Source organism: Aethalodelphis obliquidens, unplaced genomic scaffold (assembly GCF_003676395.1).
Source record: "Aethalodelphis obliquidens isolate GAN/ISIS:26980383/991018 unplaced genomic scaffold, ASM367639v1 scaffold5, whole genome shotgun sequence".
Taxonomy (NCBI): Eukaryota; Metazoa; Chordata; class Mammalia; order Artiodactyla; family Delphinidae; genus Aethalodelphis; species Aethalodelphis obliquidens.
The window spans coordinates 51,490,121-51,503,868 of record NW_020837949.1 but is presented as its reverse complement, the minus strand read 5'-3'; the positions used below and the strand labels follow the sequence as shown (position 1 = coordinate 51,503,868).

The following is a 13,748-nucleotide window of genomic DNA, read 5'->3' as shown; positions in this document are numbered from 1 at the left end:
TTTGAAAAATTTATTAAACCTGTGTTTTTGGTAACTTAGAATACTTTGTCATTTTGGTTTACGGATTAAAAAAATTCTTTTTTCTTTTTGGTAGTGATGGTTGGTGATCCTTGAGCCTATGTAGTTTGAATCTCCTGTACCCTTTCAGATGCATCCTTTTAGGCTCAGGAGTTCTTAACCTGGGCTTAAAATATATCATGGTGAAATAATTTTCTTTGTAGTTCTCCTTATGTTTATGTTATACATTTAAAAACATTTTTCCAAGAAGGATTCCAAAGGGTTCACCAGATCGATAAAGGAGCCCATGGCATGGAAAAAGTTAAGAACTCCTACATAGATCTCCCTTCTACCCGCTATACTACCATATAGTTAAAAAGGAAATAGTTACTCCCTATCAATATTATTTAGTTACTTGTACCTTGAACATTTTTTTTTTTTAAATGTGACTAGCTTGTATTTTCTGGTTTTTAATTTGTTCTTTATGCTCGTGTTGCCTGGATTATTATTGGTATGATTACCTATTCGGTTTTATTTGCATAAGCTTTATTGTTTGTCATATTTACCTAGTGAGAATATAGCTAAAAATAAAGCTTCTCCCTAAGAGAGTTATGGCCCATAAGATTAATTACATCAGGGATTCCAAGGAAGATATGAAACAAGATATTTTTGTCTCAAATTTATACTTTACATATTCTGAGAAATGATTCATTTCCTCTATAGGATGAAAGTTAGGTAAGGAATTTAGAGAAATTTGGGAAGAGAGGAATAGTTATAAAATTGGATCATATCACAGTAATTTTAGGAGTTCAGATTTCTGGAGATGTAAGCAAGTTCTTATTAAAATTAAATCTCAAGATATCTTCAATTCTAAATATGTTTTAGGTATATCTTTGCTCAGTGCTGTGCAAAGTTATAATTTAGTTATAACTATAATTATAGTTATATAATTATATAATAGTTATAGTTAATTAGTTAAACTAGTTAATTAGTTAAACTATTACATAGTTAATTATATAATAGTTATAGTTAAATAGTTAATTATATAGTTATATAATTATAGTTATATAATAACTATATAACTATAATTTAGTTATAATGTATAACTAAATGTTATCAAGTACCTAATTACTCACATGTCTTCTCATATGCCAGTTATACAGGTATTGCTCCCTCAGACAAAATTCTATTTAAGAGAGTTTTAATTTAGGAATTTCTAACATCTCATATTTCATAATTGCAGTTTGTTGATTTTTAAAAAAAATTGTTGATGTTTTATGCCTTGAGTTTCTGTTTTCTGCTTCTGCTCTTGTCTTACTTTGAAATGAGAGTACCTGATTAGGCCTATAAAATGATTTTTAAAGTTTTGTTGAATTTGAGCATTTTTTCTAGATACCCAAATTCATTTTTATGTGGTGTAGCTCCTCAGGGCACCATTATATGTAGTTAGGGCCAAAATGTCAACAGAATCTGCTTGGTTTAAAAAAATTATTCTAGGGTATTTAATTGGTACACATTTAACAACGTATAAATATGGCTGCCTATACTGGTCTCAGCTCTACTTCTGGAAAGGATTTTAGCAAGTGTGTAATTGGAATATAGTCATACACATGCAGAAGTATATTTGCATTTAGCCAACAACAAGGTAAGACCACTTTTACAGAGATTTCAGAATGAGGAAATACGATCTTTGGAAAAACTAGGTAGAAACAAAATAAGTGGAGAAAAACATGTTGGTGTAGCTGGTTTATGTCTTCTTTTTTTAATCTTTCTTAGGGCAGAATCTTTTTGGGGAGCTTGATTTTTGAAAAGCAAATAAAAATGAGAATTAAAGCAACCTATCAAGATGGAACAGTTATTGCTCAGGCTGAGTATGGCAGTGTGGATATAGGGGAAGAGGTGGCTAAGAAAGGATTTGCAGAAAAATGCAAACTTACTTCCAGCACTAAGATATGTGAGGAAAAAAAATCGGATCCTGGTCAGCTTGTCCTCAGGAACCTCAAAAGCCCCATTCCTTTGTGGGGGCATAGCTCAAACCAGTCACCTTTCATCAGGCCAAAGGACCACTTAAGTGGGAGGCTGTCTCTTGACTTGAAGAGTGAAAATGATGCAGGAAATCATGTGACATTTCCAAAGTAAGACTACGTTGGAATTTTTAGTCTTAACTAATTTCTGATGTATGGTGTAAGCCCTTGTCATAGTAGAAGTCAAGGCTTACGTTTTTGGAGTCCTCAACTATGTCAGTGATTCTGAGGGATGATACTGATTATTTCTGTTTTTCTCAAGCAGGTATTCCTCTCCTCTTTAGCAGGAATATTTTAATTAAAAGCCATTTTGAAAGAAAAATCATTCTTGAATTGTTTGAAGTTCACATACCAACTCTTCATTCCAACTCTTTCGAATACATTTATTAAAAATAAAAATCTACCCCTAAATCTAAACGATTCAGCCAAGAGCCAGAATTTCAGATAAACTTGAAGTTTTTCGTTTGGCTTTAAGAATATTTTAATGAGTTTTAGGGAATTGCCTTTCCTTTTTAACAAAAGAGAGGCTCTTTGTTCTTCCTGTGAAAATGTACTGTGATAGAATTTGATTATTACCAAAGGTGTTCACTTTTTAGATAATTTTGAAATATAAACTTGAAGCAAAAAGCCAGGTTTGATGTTTACCAAACCATTCTTATACTTCTGTATCATGATCTAGGCCATGATGCCATGTCTTGGGTAATATAGCTGTTTTTTGGGACCTTATCAGTGCTCTAGGAACTAAACTGTCAGATGGAGTGGAGGTGATGGGGAGGAGGGATTGGAAGAAACTGATACAGAAATGCTTTTTACTGTATTTCCTGGAGTTGATATTGCTATGAAGAAGTTGGAATATGTATTCTTTGAGATTTGGAGGTATTGTTTTTGAAGTGTTTCTTCAGTTATAAAATCTAGTTTGCATTAAAAATATTTTTTAATGTTGAATTAGGTAAAGGTTTTAGATTAGTTTCCAAAATTAACTTTAAGGTATATCATGCTAAAAAAAACCCAAGAGAATTTTAGGGTTTGATCCCTGTAACACTTACACAGTTTGTTTTTTACAATGAGTGAATTTGTTTTTAATAGGGAAAATTTGGCTGTTGGTGGCTTTAATTTTGGGTTGAATGTCAGCCTGGCAAAAATTAAGCAGGACCAGAAACTGATTGAAGAAAATGAAAGGCTTAAAACAGAGAAGGAGGTTCTTCTTGAAAGGTATAAGGCATTAGAATTGAAAGTAGAACAGACTGTCCAGGAGCTGCAGGTATGGTATGTTCAATGGCGTAAGGTAAAGAATGATGAACTGGGAAATCCTTATATTCATTTGCTTTTATTTTTTGTTTAATTTTCTGTCTCCTTTCCTTTCCTTCCCTTCATCTCCCCATTCTTTATTCTCTCCTTTTTTTTTATATTTGTTTATAGATATTTTTCTTATGCTACAAGCTAATCATCTTTGGATTTCATTGGATGTTTGAGAGATTAATAATTTCTCAGTTACATTTCCTCTTATGTTCTTTAAAATTTTTAACTATGGAAATTTTCAAACATTTTATTTATTTATTTAATCTATTATTTATTTTTGGCTGCGTTGGGTCTTTGTTGCTGTGTGCGGGCTTTCCCTAGTTGCAACGAGCGGGGGCTGCTCTTCGTTGTGGTGCGCAGGCTTCTCATTGCGGTGGCTTCTCTTGTTGAGGAGCATGGGCTTTAGGCACGTGGGCTTCAGTAGTTGTGGCTCGCGGGCTCTAGAGTGCAGGCTCAGTAGTTGTGGTGCACTGGCTTAGTTGCTCTGTGGCATGTGGGATCTTCCTGGACCAGGGATCGAACCTGTGTCCCCTGCATTGGCAGGCAGATTCTTAACCACTGAGCCACCAGGGAAGTCCCTCAAACATTTTAAAAAGAGAGAATTGAATAATTAATACTTATGTATTCATCACCCAGTTTTTACAATTATTAAATACACAGCAGTCTTTTTTAAAATCTACTAATTTTAAAACAAATCCCATTCATAATATTTTAATGTATGTGCTTTTGTATGTCTCTCTAATAGAAAAGAACTTCAAAAAAGACATAACCAGGGCTTCCCTGGTGGCGCAGTGGTTGAGAGTCTGCCTGCCGATGCAGGGGACACGGGTTCGTGCCCCGGTCCGGGAAGATCCCACATGCTGCGGAGCGGCTGGGCCCGTGAGCCATGGCCGCTGAGCCTGCACGTCTGGAGCCTGTGCTCTGCAACGGGAGAGGCCACAACAGTGAGAGGCCTGCATACCGCAAAAAAAAAAAAAAAAAGAAGAAGACATAACCATAATACTATTATACTTAAAAATTAACAATAATTCCTTAATATCATTTAATATCCAGTCAGTGTTCACGTTTCCCATATTTGCTCCATGAATGTCCTTTTATGGTTGGTTTCTTCTAATCAGAATTCCTGTTAGGCCCATACATTGAATTTTGGTTGATAGATCTCTTAAATTGCTTAATCTGCATCCTTGTGTTGCTTAACAGGCTCCTGTATCTCCATGTGTTTCCTTTTATGGTAGTTAGGTCTCGAGGTTTGCTCACATTCGGGGCAGTTTCCCCCCCCCCCCCAAGAATACTGTGGTTTTCAAATATGTAGCTTTTTCTGATACTAAATATGTTATCCCAACACTATTTTCCAATTCTCTAACACCAACTGGATGTCCATCAATTCATTTTTGACACTAAATACCAGGAGTTATCTCAGACTCCACAAGGTAAGGACTCAGTCCCTCAAGATTTAGCCCAGTTCAGGTACCAGCCACAAATCACGTCCCAGGCTACCCACACTTCTGTTTGGCTGAGTATAAATTTGAGGGTTCCTATGACCCCACTCCCACCCCCTGCCCTCAATTCAGTAATTCTCTAAAACAACTCATAGGACTCAGGGAAGTGCTATGCTTATGGTTACCGTTTATTATAAAGGATAAAACTCAGGAACAGCCAAGTAGAAGGAAGAGATGCATAGGGGAAGTTATGAAGGGGGTTGGTGGGGAGGGTCTCTGGGCCTGCCACTCTCCCAGCACATGGATTTGTTCACCAGTCTGGAAGCTCCCCCAAAGCTCATCATTCTGAACTTTTAAATTTTTTTCTGAGTTTTTTTTAAATCAAGGTTTTATTACATAGGCCTGGTTAAGTCATTGACCATTGGTGGTTGAACTCAGTCTCCAGCCCCTAGATTCATATGTGGCATTCTTCAGGGAACTCTGACTCATAAATCCATGAACTGTGGGTTTTATCCATTATAACTAATCCTATAGCCAGGAACATCTCGCTAAGTGCATTTCAGAGATAAGGTCTCTTCCTCTTAGAAAACAGTCTGTTTTCTTTTTAAAGGTTTAGTTGACAAGGAGATTAGACTAGTCACCTGCCTTTTATTTTCTCTATGGGTGTCCTCCTCCCCTTCCATGAAGAGAGTAAATGGATTATAGGCCAACGGCGTTGCCTGTTGGAGATATAAAGCCTTTCTTTCAACCCTGGAAAGTTCCTTGGTATCTCTTTCTGGCCTATCCTCTCTTCCTCCCACTCAGGGCAACCATTCTGCTGATTTATATATAACCACAGTTTCGTTTTCCTGGTCCTGTACTTCATATAAATGGAATAATCCTCTGATACGTATTCTATTATGTTTGGCTTCATTCACTTAAAGAATAATGTCTGTGAGATTTATTGAGGTTGTGTTTATCAGTAGTTTGTTCATTTTTATTGCAAAGTAGTGTTCCATTCTATGAATATACCGCAGTTTATTTACTCATTTTCTTATTCATGGGCATTTAGGTTGTTTTCAGTTTTGGGCCATTATAAATAAAGCCACTGTGACTATTCTTCTACAGGTCTTTTTGTGGATATATGGATTCACGTATTTTGGATTATATTCTTTCCTCAGCCATATCTAGTCTACTGATAAGCCCATCAAAAGCATTTTTCATTTCTGTCTACAGTGTTTTTGATTTCTGGCATATTCTGTTTGTTTGTTTCTTAGAATTTCCATCTCTCTGCTTACGTTGCCTGTATGTTCTTGCATGCTGTCTACTTTATCTGTTAGAGCCCTTAGCATATTTGTCCTACCATGTTTGAAGTTCCTGTCTGATAATCCCAATATTCCTGCCGGATCTGAATTTGATGCTGATGTTTGCTTTGTCTCTTCCAACTGTGTTTTTGTCTTTTAACATGTCTTACAAGTTTTTTTTTTTTTGATAGCCAGGCATGATGTGTTTGGTGAAAGGAACTTCTATAAATAGGAATTTAGTAAATGTGATGATTAGTTGTAGGGGAAGGAGAAGCGTTTTATAGTCTGAAAAGACTAAGAAGGTCTTTTAGTGAGCCTGTGCCTCCGGACTGTGAATTTCGCACTTGCAACTAGTTTTCTCCCCCACTCCCTTTAGAAAGGAGGATGGCTAGAGTGGGCTGGATTTGGGTATTTCCCTTCCCCCAGGTTAATTAGGCTTGGATAAAATCCTAGCAGGTAGGCTCTGTTTAAATGGTTTCCACTGAGGGCAGATCTTGTTAAGTACAGAATATTCTAACATATATCAAAATGGTTCCTTTTCCCCTCCTCCTGCTGCAAGCTTGAGGGGATTTACTGTGAGAACCTGCTGGAGATCGAGGAGGTAAAACTCACAAAAATGTGGGGGCATCCTGATGATGGGGTCCCCCTGGTGTTCTTAACTTTCAGTTGTTCATACTGAGCCTCTAGCAATATGTCAGTTACAGTTGCAGCTTCCCTACTCCAGACTTCTTCCCTGGGCGGTGGGGATTGCTGCTCCAGAAAGTTTTGAGTTTCCTTTATTAGCCTGTCTTGTCTTTCCAGTTGTGCCTTGTGACCTTACCTCTGTGACAAATCTAAGAAAAATTGTTGATTTTTCAGTTGCTCAACTTTTTACTTGTTAGGATGGACTGGTGACTTTTCTTCTTACATGCTGGACTGGAAACTGGAAGTCCTTAACATTTTTCAAGAACTAATTTTTGCTTCTGTTGATTTTTTTTTTCTTTATTGTTTGTCTCTATTCTACTTTATTGATTTCTTTACTTATTGTTACTATTTCCTTCCTTCAGTTCTTCTAGCTTCTTTAGATGGAAATTTGTATCATTGTTTTATTTTTTATTCATATAATTGTTTTTAATCTTTTGTTCTTTTATAATGTTTAAAGATTTCCCTTTAAGCATCACTTTACTTGTAGTCCACAAATTTTGATATGTTTTTTTTATTATTTAATCAAACATTTAAAAACTTCCCATTATTTATTTTTTTTTAAATCATGAGCTATTTAGAAGTGTGTTGCCTAATTTCCACAGATTTGGAGATTTCCCTCCAGTATATTTTTGTTACTGATATTTTATTTTCTTAGCATCAGAGAGCATACTCAATATGGTTTCAGTCCTTTTACATTTACTGATATTTGTTTTATTATCCAGCATATTGTTTGTCCTTAGAAATGTTCCATATGCTTTTAAAAATTATGTGTATTCTACAGTTGTGTGGTGGAGTGTTTCATAAATGTTAGGTCGAATTGGTTGATAGTATTGTTTAAGATTTTTGTATCATGACTGATTTTCTGTTTACTTGTTCCTTCAGTTACAGAGAGAGGAGTGTTAAAATATCCAGATATTATTGTGGTTTTGTGTATTTCTTCCTTTTGTTCCGTCAGGTTTTACTTTGTGGTTTTGAAGCTTTGTTATTAGGTGCATTCACAGTTAGAATTGTGTCTTCTTGATGAATTAATTCATTTGTCTTTATGAAATATCCCAGTTTATTGCTGGGAGTGCTCCCTGTACTGAAGTCCACATTGCCTGATATTAATATAGCAATGTTTGCCTTGTATATAGTTTCCATCCTTTAATTTTTATCTGTCTCTTTATATCTAATAAGTGTTTCTAATAAGCAGCTTATATGGTTGAGTCTAAGCTGTTTTTGTCCAGATTGATAATCTCACATCTTTTAATTGGAGTGTTTAGCTAATTTTCATTTAATGTAATTATTAATGTGGTTGGGTTTAAGTTTGGCATCTTTTCTATTTGTTTTATTTGTTGTTTGTCTTAAAAACCATACTAATTATTTTTCATCTGAGCTCTGGTTCTTTTTCTTTTTACAGGTGGATTAACAATAAGTTTAAGACAGTTGAGAAACTGAGTTGACATTTCTTTTAGATTTAAATGATTCTTCAGAATTTTATAGTTCTCATCCACATGTATTTCATTAGCAATTTGTACTAAAAATTTGCTTTTATCGAGTCTTTGTAAAGCATTAAACACATTTTCAAAGATTCAGCAACTTTTTATTTTCCCACTTCTGTTTCTTAGATTTATGTAATTTTTGGAGTAATTATCATAGCAATTACAGTGGATATAAACAGATTTAAGAACAAACATAACTGCTTCTTCATGGTCATCCTCCTCAGCAAATGGGAGCAGATGGGCATGAGCATTCCCAAATGTAACTTACTATTAATCAGCATTCAGTATTGGCTCTCTTTTTATTTAACTGAAGCATTGGAGAGAATGTGAACACCAGACAGCCTGGTGTTTAAAGATTGAGTAAAAGTTCTGTGTTTAACTGTGTAATACCTGGTTTGTAGTATAATTGGAATAAAATTGCAGGTCTTTATCCATATTACTGCTCTATGCATTATTTTGAATAATTATATTAGACATATTGTTAAGGTACCACTCAGAATCAAGGAGTTTAATGTAGCTTGGGTCAAGGAAATGATGTTTTTGATTCTTTTAAAATGCAGAATGATATCAGACTTCATCAGAAAACAAATTGTCATTGATTATCATTTGGTTTTTAAGGGTATCTTTTATTTTTCTTTTTAAAATCTAAGTATTAAGACATAATATGTGAAATTTTGTTTTTATTTGGTTTCTTATTAGGATGCAATATAAGAGTGTCTCTGTGTGAAGGCAGAAGACTGGAATAGTTTATCTTTTTCAGATCCTAGCTAGTAGGGAAATCAGTGTTTGTTATCCTGTCGCCTAGTATTTTTTAGCCTTTAAAATTTTAATTACGCCTAAAAATCATTTAAATAACAGTAGAAATACAGTTTCCTATTTGGGTCTAACTAAGATGTATTTGTTCTTTGCTTCAGCAAGAGAAAGCAACTACCATGGATTTGACTAAACATTTAGAAAGTACTCTTGAGACTTGTGTAGGTACCAGAATGAAAAATCTAGCAGCTAAGGTTGAAATATTGAAAGAAATTAGGTAGGTAAAAGCATATTTTTAAGAAGGATAGTTTAAAACAAATGCTAATTAGTTGGTGCTTTGTTTTGTGTGCCTGACATTTTTGCTTTGTAACTTAATCTTTGTATTTTTATTACTTTAAAGAAGGAAACTAAAAATAGTTACTCCTGAGACAAATTTTCTATTGTTTTTGTTAGTGTTCTGTTGACACTGTGTGGCATGATAGTGTCCTAAAAGTCATCTATGAGAATGAAATTAAAAAGTCAACACAACTTCTAAGTGGTAGTTTGATGAGAAACTACTATGTCCTCTTGTTTTGCTTGGGGTTATTTTCAGTCCTATACTGAAACTAGATTTCAGTAATATAACTTAATTATACCCTGTCTAAAGAAAGAAGAAAGTAGTGTTCATGGAGTTAGAAGAAAAGTGATCTTCATGGAGTCAGAAGAAATTGGTTAGCAAGTTTTGTGCAGAGTTTATTCAGCATATCTCAGACTCTATATATGAATTATATAGGTATTGTACTTTATAGAGGATTGTTTTATTATTGGTTAGGGATAATTTTTCACCCTTTTCTGCAATGTGGAAAAAATAGTTCTCAAAACAACCTAGTTCTCTTTTTGTGCTATACATACAACTTAAATCAGTAATTCATTTTCTCATGTACTTTGAAACACTAAGAAGATGTTGCCCTGAATTAATCCTGCACGTTCGTCTTTTGTCCAGTGGGAATTTATATTCTCCAGTATAAATCCATCAATTGGTATCTGGTTTATAAGTTTCTAAATAGTTTGAGTAAGTCTCTCTAGAGCTTAATCAACTTTTAATGCATAACCAAAAATTCAGGTGACTACACTTGCAAAGCTGTGAGACAGACTTTGGACCAAAACAGTTCAAAATATTTTAACCCATATTTGAGGAAATAATGTGCTGTTAGAATGGTGGCAGTCTAACTGGAAGCTAGAAAAAAGAAAATGATGGGCCTTGTTTGTTTTGCTGTTTGGTCTTTCACATTGCTTTTTCTTTTTGGATATTTTAAAAAACTCTGCAAATGCTAGTCTGCTTATTAAGGTACAAGGACTATGTGCCTGTCATCTTGGTAAGCAAGATTGGCTTAAGTATAAAATTTTACAGAATTATTTATAAATCTAATTTAATATCATTTAAAGTCTGCAGACTTTTGAAGTTGTCTTTTTACATAAAGCTTTCTGAAAAAGATATTTAAATTTTTTTCTCAATTATGTTTTTAATTGTATCAAAGTTATTTATGATTTTATATGATTTTAAAAAGTACCTCTTCATAGCCAGTGTTGTAAATAGTAACTTTAGACCATTAGTATTTAAGTGTAATTTTTTTTCTCACAGCACCTTAAAAATTTCTTGATCTTTTCCTTTTTGCTGTTTTAATAGATGTGTCAATATCAATGCTCATTTTGGAAATGACCTGTCAGATGCTATACAAGTGTTGGATGAAGGCTGCTTTACTCTCCCAGCTTCTCTGAATGAATTAGAGATAATTTGGGCAGAATACTGTCTGGCTCAGGGGAAGATTCAAGCTTGTCAGAATATGGTGGGTTAAGAATTTTTCTCTATGATGATTTTTATCTGTTGAACAGATAAAAGAAAGAACAGATTTCAAGAAAGCAGAAGGACTGCAGATATTGGAATGATACTTTATGTGAAATCTTTAACTTTTACATATCTTCATATTAATAATTTGATTTCTTTTGTTGCCTTGTAAGAAAGGTAGGATAGATAAGTAGTGATTGTGGAAAAAGGGTTAGTTAACCCTTTTGCAGTCCCTTTTGCATGAGAATTTACCTCTCTCTGTTCCCTTGGTAATTTGATGAAATGGTATTTCAGTCATGTTACTGGCAACATTGTTTAGGTAAAAATAAAACCCCTGGTTGGTAAATTGTATCTGGACTGGGAGGAACTGTAAACTACAAATACTTGCAACTGGGCATACCCTTTAAGGGACCCTGGCAGCTATACCTATAAGAGATGGTGGCTTTTGAGGGGCATGAGGCTTGTAAGCCAGAGTGGCTCCCACAACTGCTAATGTGGATCTTGTCTTCTGGTCTGAGTGGCGTGTTTTATGCTGCATTATAGGACTCTGCCTTACTGTTAAATGCTATCTAAGCCATCCATGTGTGGGTAGGGGAGGGATATGAAGAATGGAATATTTCATGTGACTTCTTCATTAGTGTAGATAAAAATATATTTATTTCCTCTTGGAATTTTCTTTAGTTTATTATATTGAGCTGAATGGAACTCCTTCTTTTTCATATAAAGATATTTGGTACAACAATCATAGCTTTCCATAGTACCTATGAGCCCTAAACTTGTGTTTGGAGTTGTCCTATCTTAAGTATTGGTGGTTTTTGCCTCTGGGGATTGTACCCTGAAAGTCTTATTTCCTATTCATTCTAGGTTGGCCAGTTGGCAGCGTAACTGGCTCTGAATGAGAAAAGTAAACAGAATAACTAGGCCTTTGAAAATGCCAGGAATGTTTAATTTGGATAAAGGATTCGATTTGGGTTATTTTACATATTAGACCTGGTTACTGGTTACTTCTGATTATGGAAGAAAAAAAGTGACAGAAGTAATAATTTTTGAATCTCTATGAAACACAGGCAGTGTTATAGATACTTTATAAACTTTTCGTACACTAACTTTTAAATATGGGCACTTTTGGGGCTTCCCTGGTGGCACAGTGGTTGAGAGTCCGCCTGCCAATGCAGGGGACGCTGGTTTGTGCCCCAGTCCGGGAAGATCCCACATGCCGCAGAGCGGCTGGGTCCGTGAGCCTTGGCCGCTGAGCCTGCGTGTCTGGAGCCTGTGCTCCGCAATGGGAGAGGCCACAACAGTGAGAGGCCCGCGTACTGCGAAATAAAAAAAAAAAAAAAAAAAGGCACTTGGCACTTTTGCTCCTCAGGAAACTGAGGCCCACAGGGTTTAAGGAAATTGCTCAAGATTATGTAGTTCTAAATGTTAATATGGAATTTGAACCCAGGTATGTCTGATTACAAAGTGTATTCTAGTTCCATTTAAACCATACTGCCAGTATTAAAATACTTCATCATGTATTTTTATGTAGTAAGATGAAAAGATGAAAAAAGACTACTTTTTAATTTTTGTTTTGTTTTGTTTTTGTCATTTGAGCATAGGAAAGTAATTTATCACAGGGAGGGAGAGGGCTTAGTATATACCTAGGACTTGGTATTCTAGTAGAACAAATGTGATTTTTTTTTTGAAGCAATTTATTTCCACTACTGCTGATGTTTCAGGACTTACTTTTAGGCTTTATTACCCTAAAGTTCATTTGACAGACTGAAGAGTAGATTATTGGATAAATAGAGAGTCATAATTGTCCCTCAGATAAAGTTGTCATTTTATTTCCCTGCTTGTACTTAATTTGGGTCAGTATTGTTATTTTCATTTATATATTTCTCACAGTTCCTTAACTTGATTGCCATGTGTACTTTTTTTTTTTTTTTAATAAATTTACTTATTTATTTATTTTTGGCTGTGTTGGGTCTTCATTGCTGCTAGTGGGCTTTCTCTAGTTGCGGTGAGCAGGGGCTACTCTTCGTTGCTGTGTGCGGGCTTCTCATTATGGTGGTTTCTCTTGTTGTGGAGCACGGGCTCTAGGCACACGGGCTTCAGTAGTTGTGGCACGTGGGCTCGGTAGTTGTGGCACACGGGCTTAGTTGCTCCGTGGCATGTGGGACCTTCCTAGACCAGGGATGGAACCTGTGTCCCCTGCATTGGCAGGCGGATTCTTAACCACTGTGCCATCAGGGAGGCCCACCAGGTGTAGTTTTGATGAAAGAGATTCTTTTCTTTTGTCTTTATAATTAGTTATATAATGGTCTGGTTGAGCTTACACAAAAAAGAGTATTCTAACATTCAGGCTTTTAAGTGTATGTGCCAGACACTGTTACAGGTAGTAGACACATGCATTTGTTTAAGACGTGGTCCTATCCCTCTATCTACCTTGGGTATTGGCCGGATATATAAATAGATAGTTTTAGTATAGTTTGGTAAGTACTATAACAGAGGTAATTCACAGCATTCTTGGATACCTCTCATATCTATTTCCAAACATAGCCTTTTGGGTGAATTGGAGGTTTTATCATGGTGGAGATTAACTGAATCTTGAAAGATAAGTAGATGAAGGAATTGAGGGTGGGCTGAGAGTAGGAAGGAGACTGTGTAATTAGCCATAGATACTTGTATAATTTTCTTAAGAAAAGCAAAAATTTTATTGTTGCAGAAATGATAGGAAAAGATGAAGATTAACAGAGAAGAATTGTTGAACGTAAATCTTATTTCTAATTAAGGTAGAGAAAACTCTGTCATTTTGGTGATCTAAGGAGACAGGTGTTTGTCTGAAGTGTTTACTATGTTTGGAGAATGTAATGTTAAATTTTACTAACTTTAAGAGATCAGTTTTTTTCATAGAGGTCAGTGTGTAAAAAAAACACCTGATATATTAATGATGGTTATTCTTTTTTTCCTTCCTCCAG

General features: G+C 35.1%; 1 protein-coding gene across 2 annotated transcripts in view; it reads left to right on the top strand.

Annotated features, from left to right (window-relative positions):
• The window catches only part of STK31 (serine/threonine kinase 31), an 84,443-nt gene that overhangs the window by 13,968 nt on the left and 56,727 nt on the right, over positions 1-13,748 (top strand). For both annotated transcript variants that reach the window (XM_027101326.1, XM_027101325.1), the window contains exons 6-9: positions 1,774-2,132; positions 3,108-3,282; positions 9,122-9,237; positions 10,627-10,786. In XM_027101326.1, coding sequence (XP_026957127.1) covers positions 1,774-2,132; positions 3,108-3,282; positions 9,122-9,237; positions 10,627-10,786 — 810 coding nt within the window. The remainder of the gene's footprint in view (positions 1-1,773; positions 2,133-3,107; positions 3,283-9,121; positions 9,238-10,626; positions 10,787-13,748) is intronic.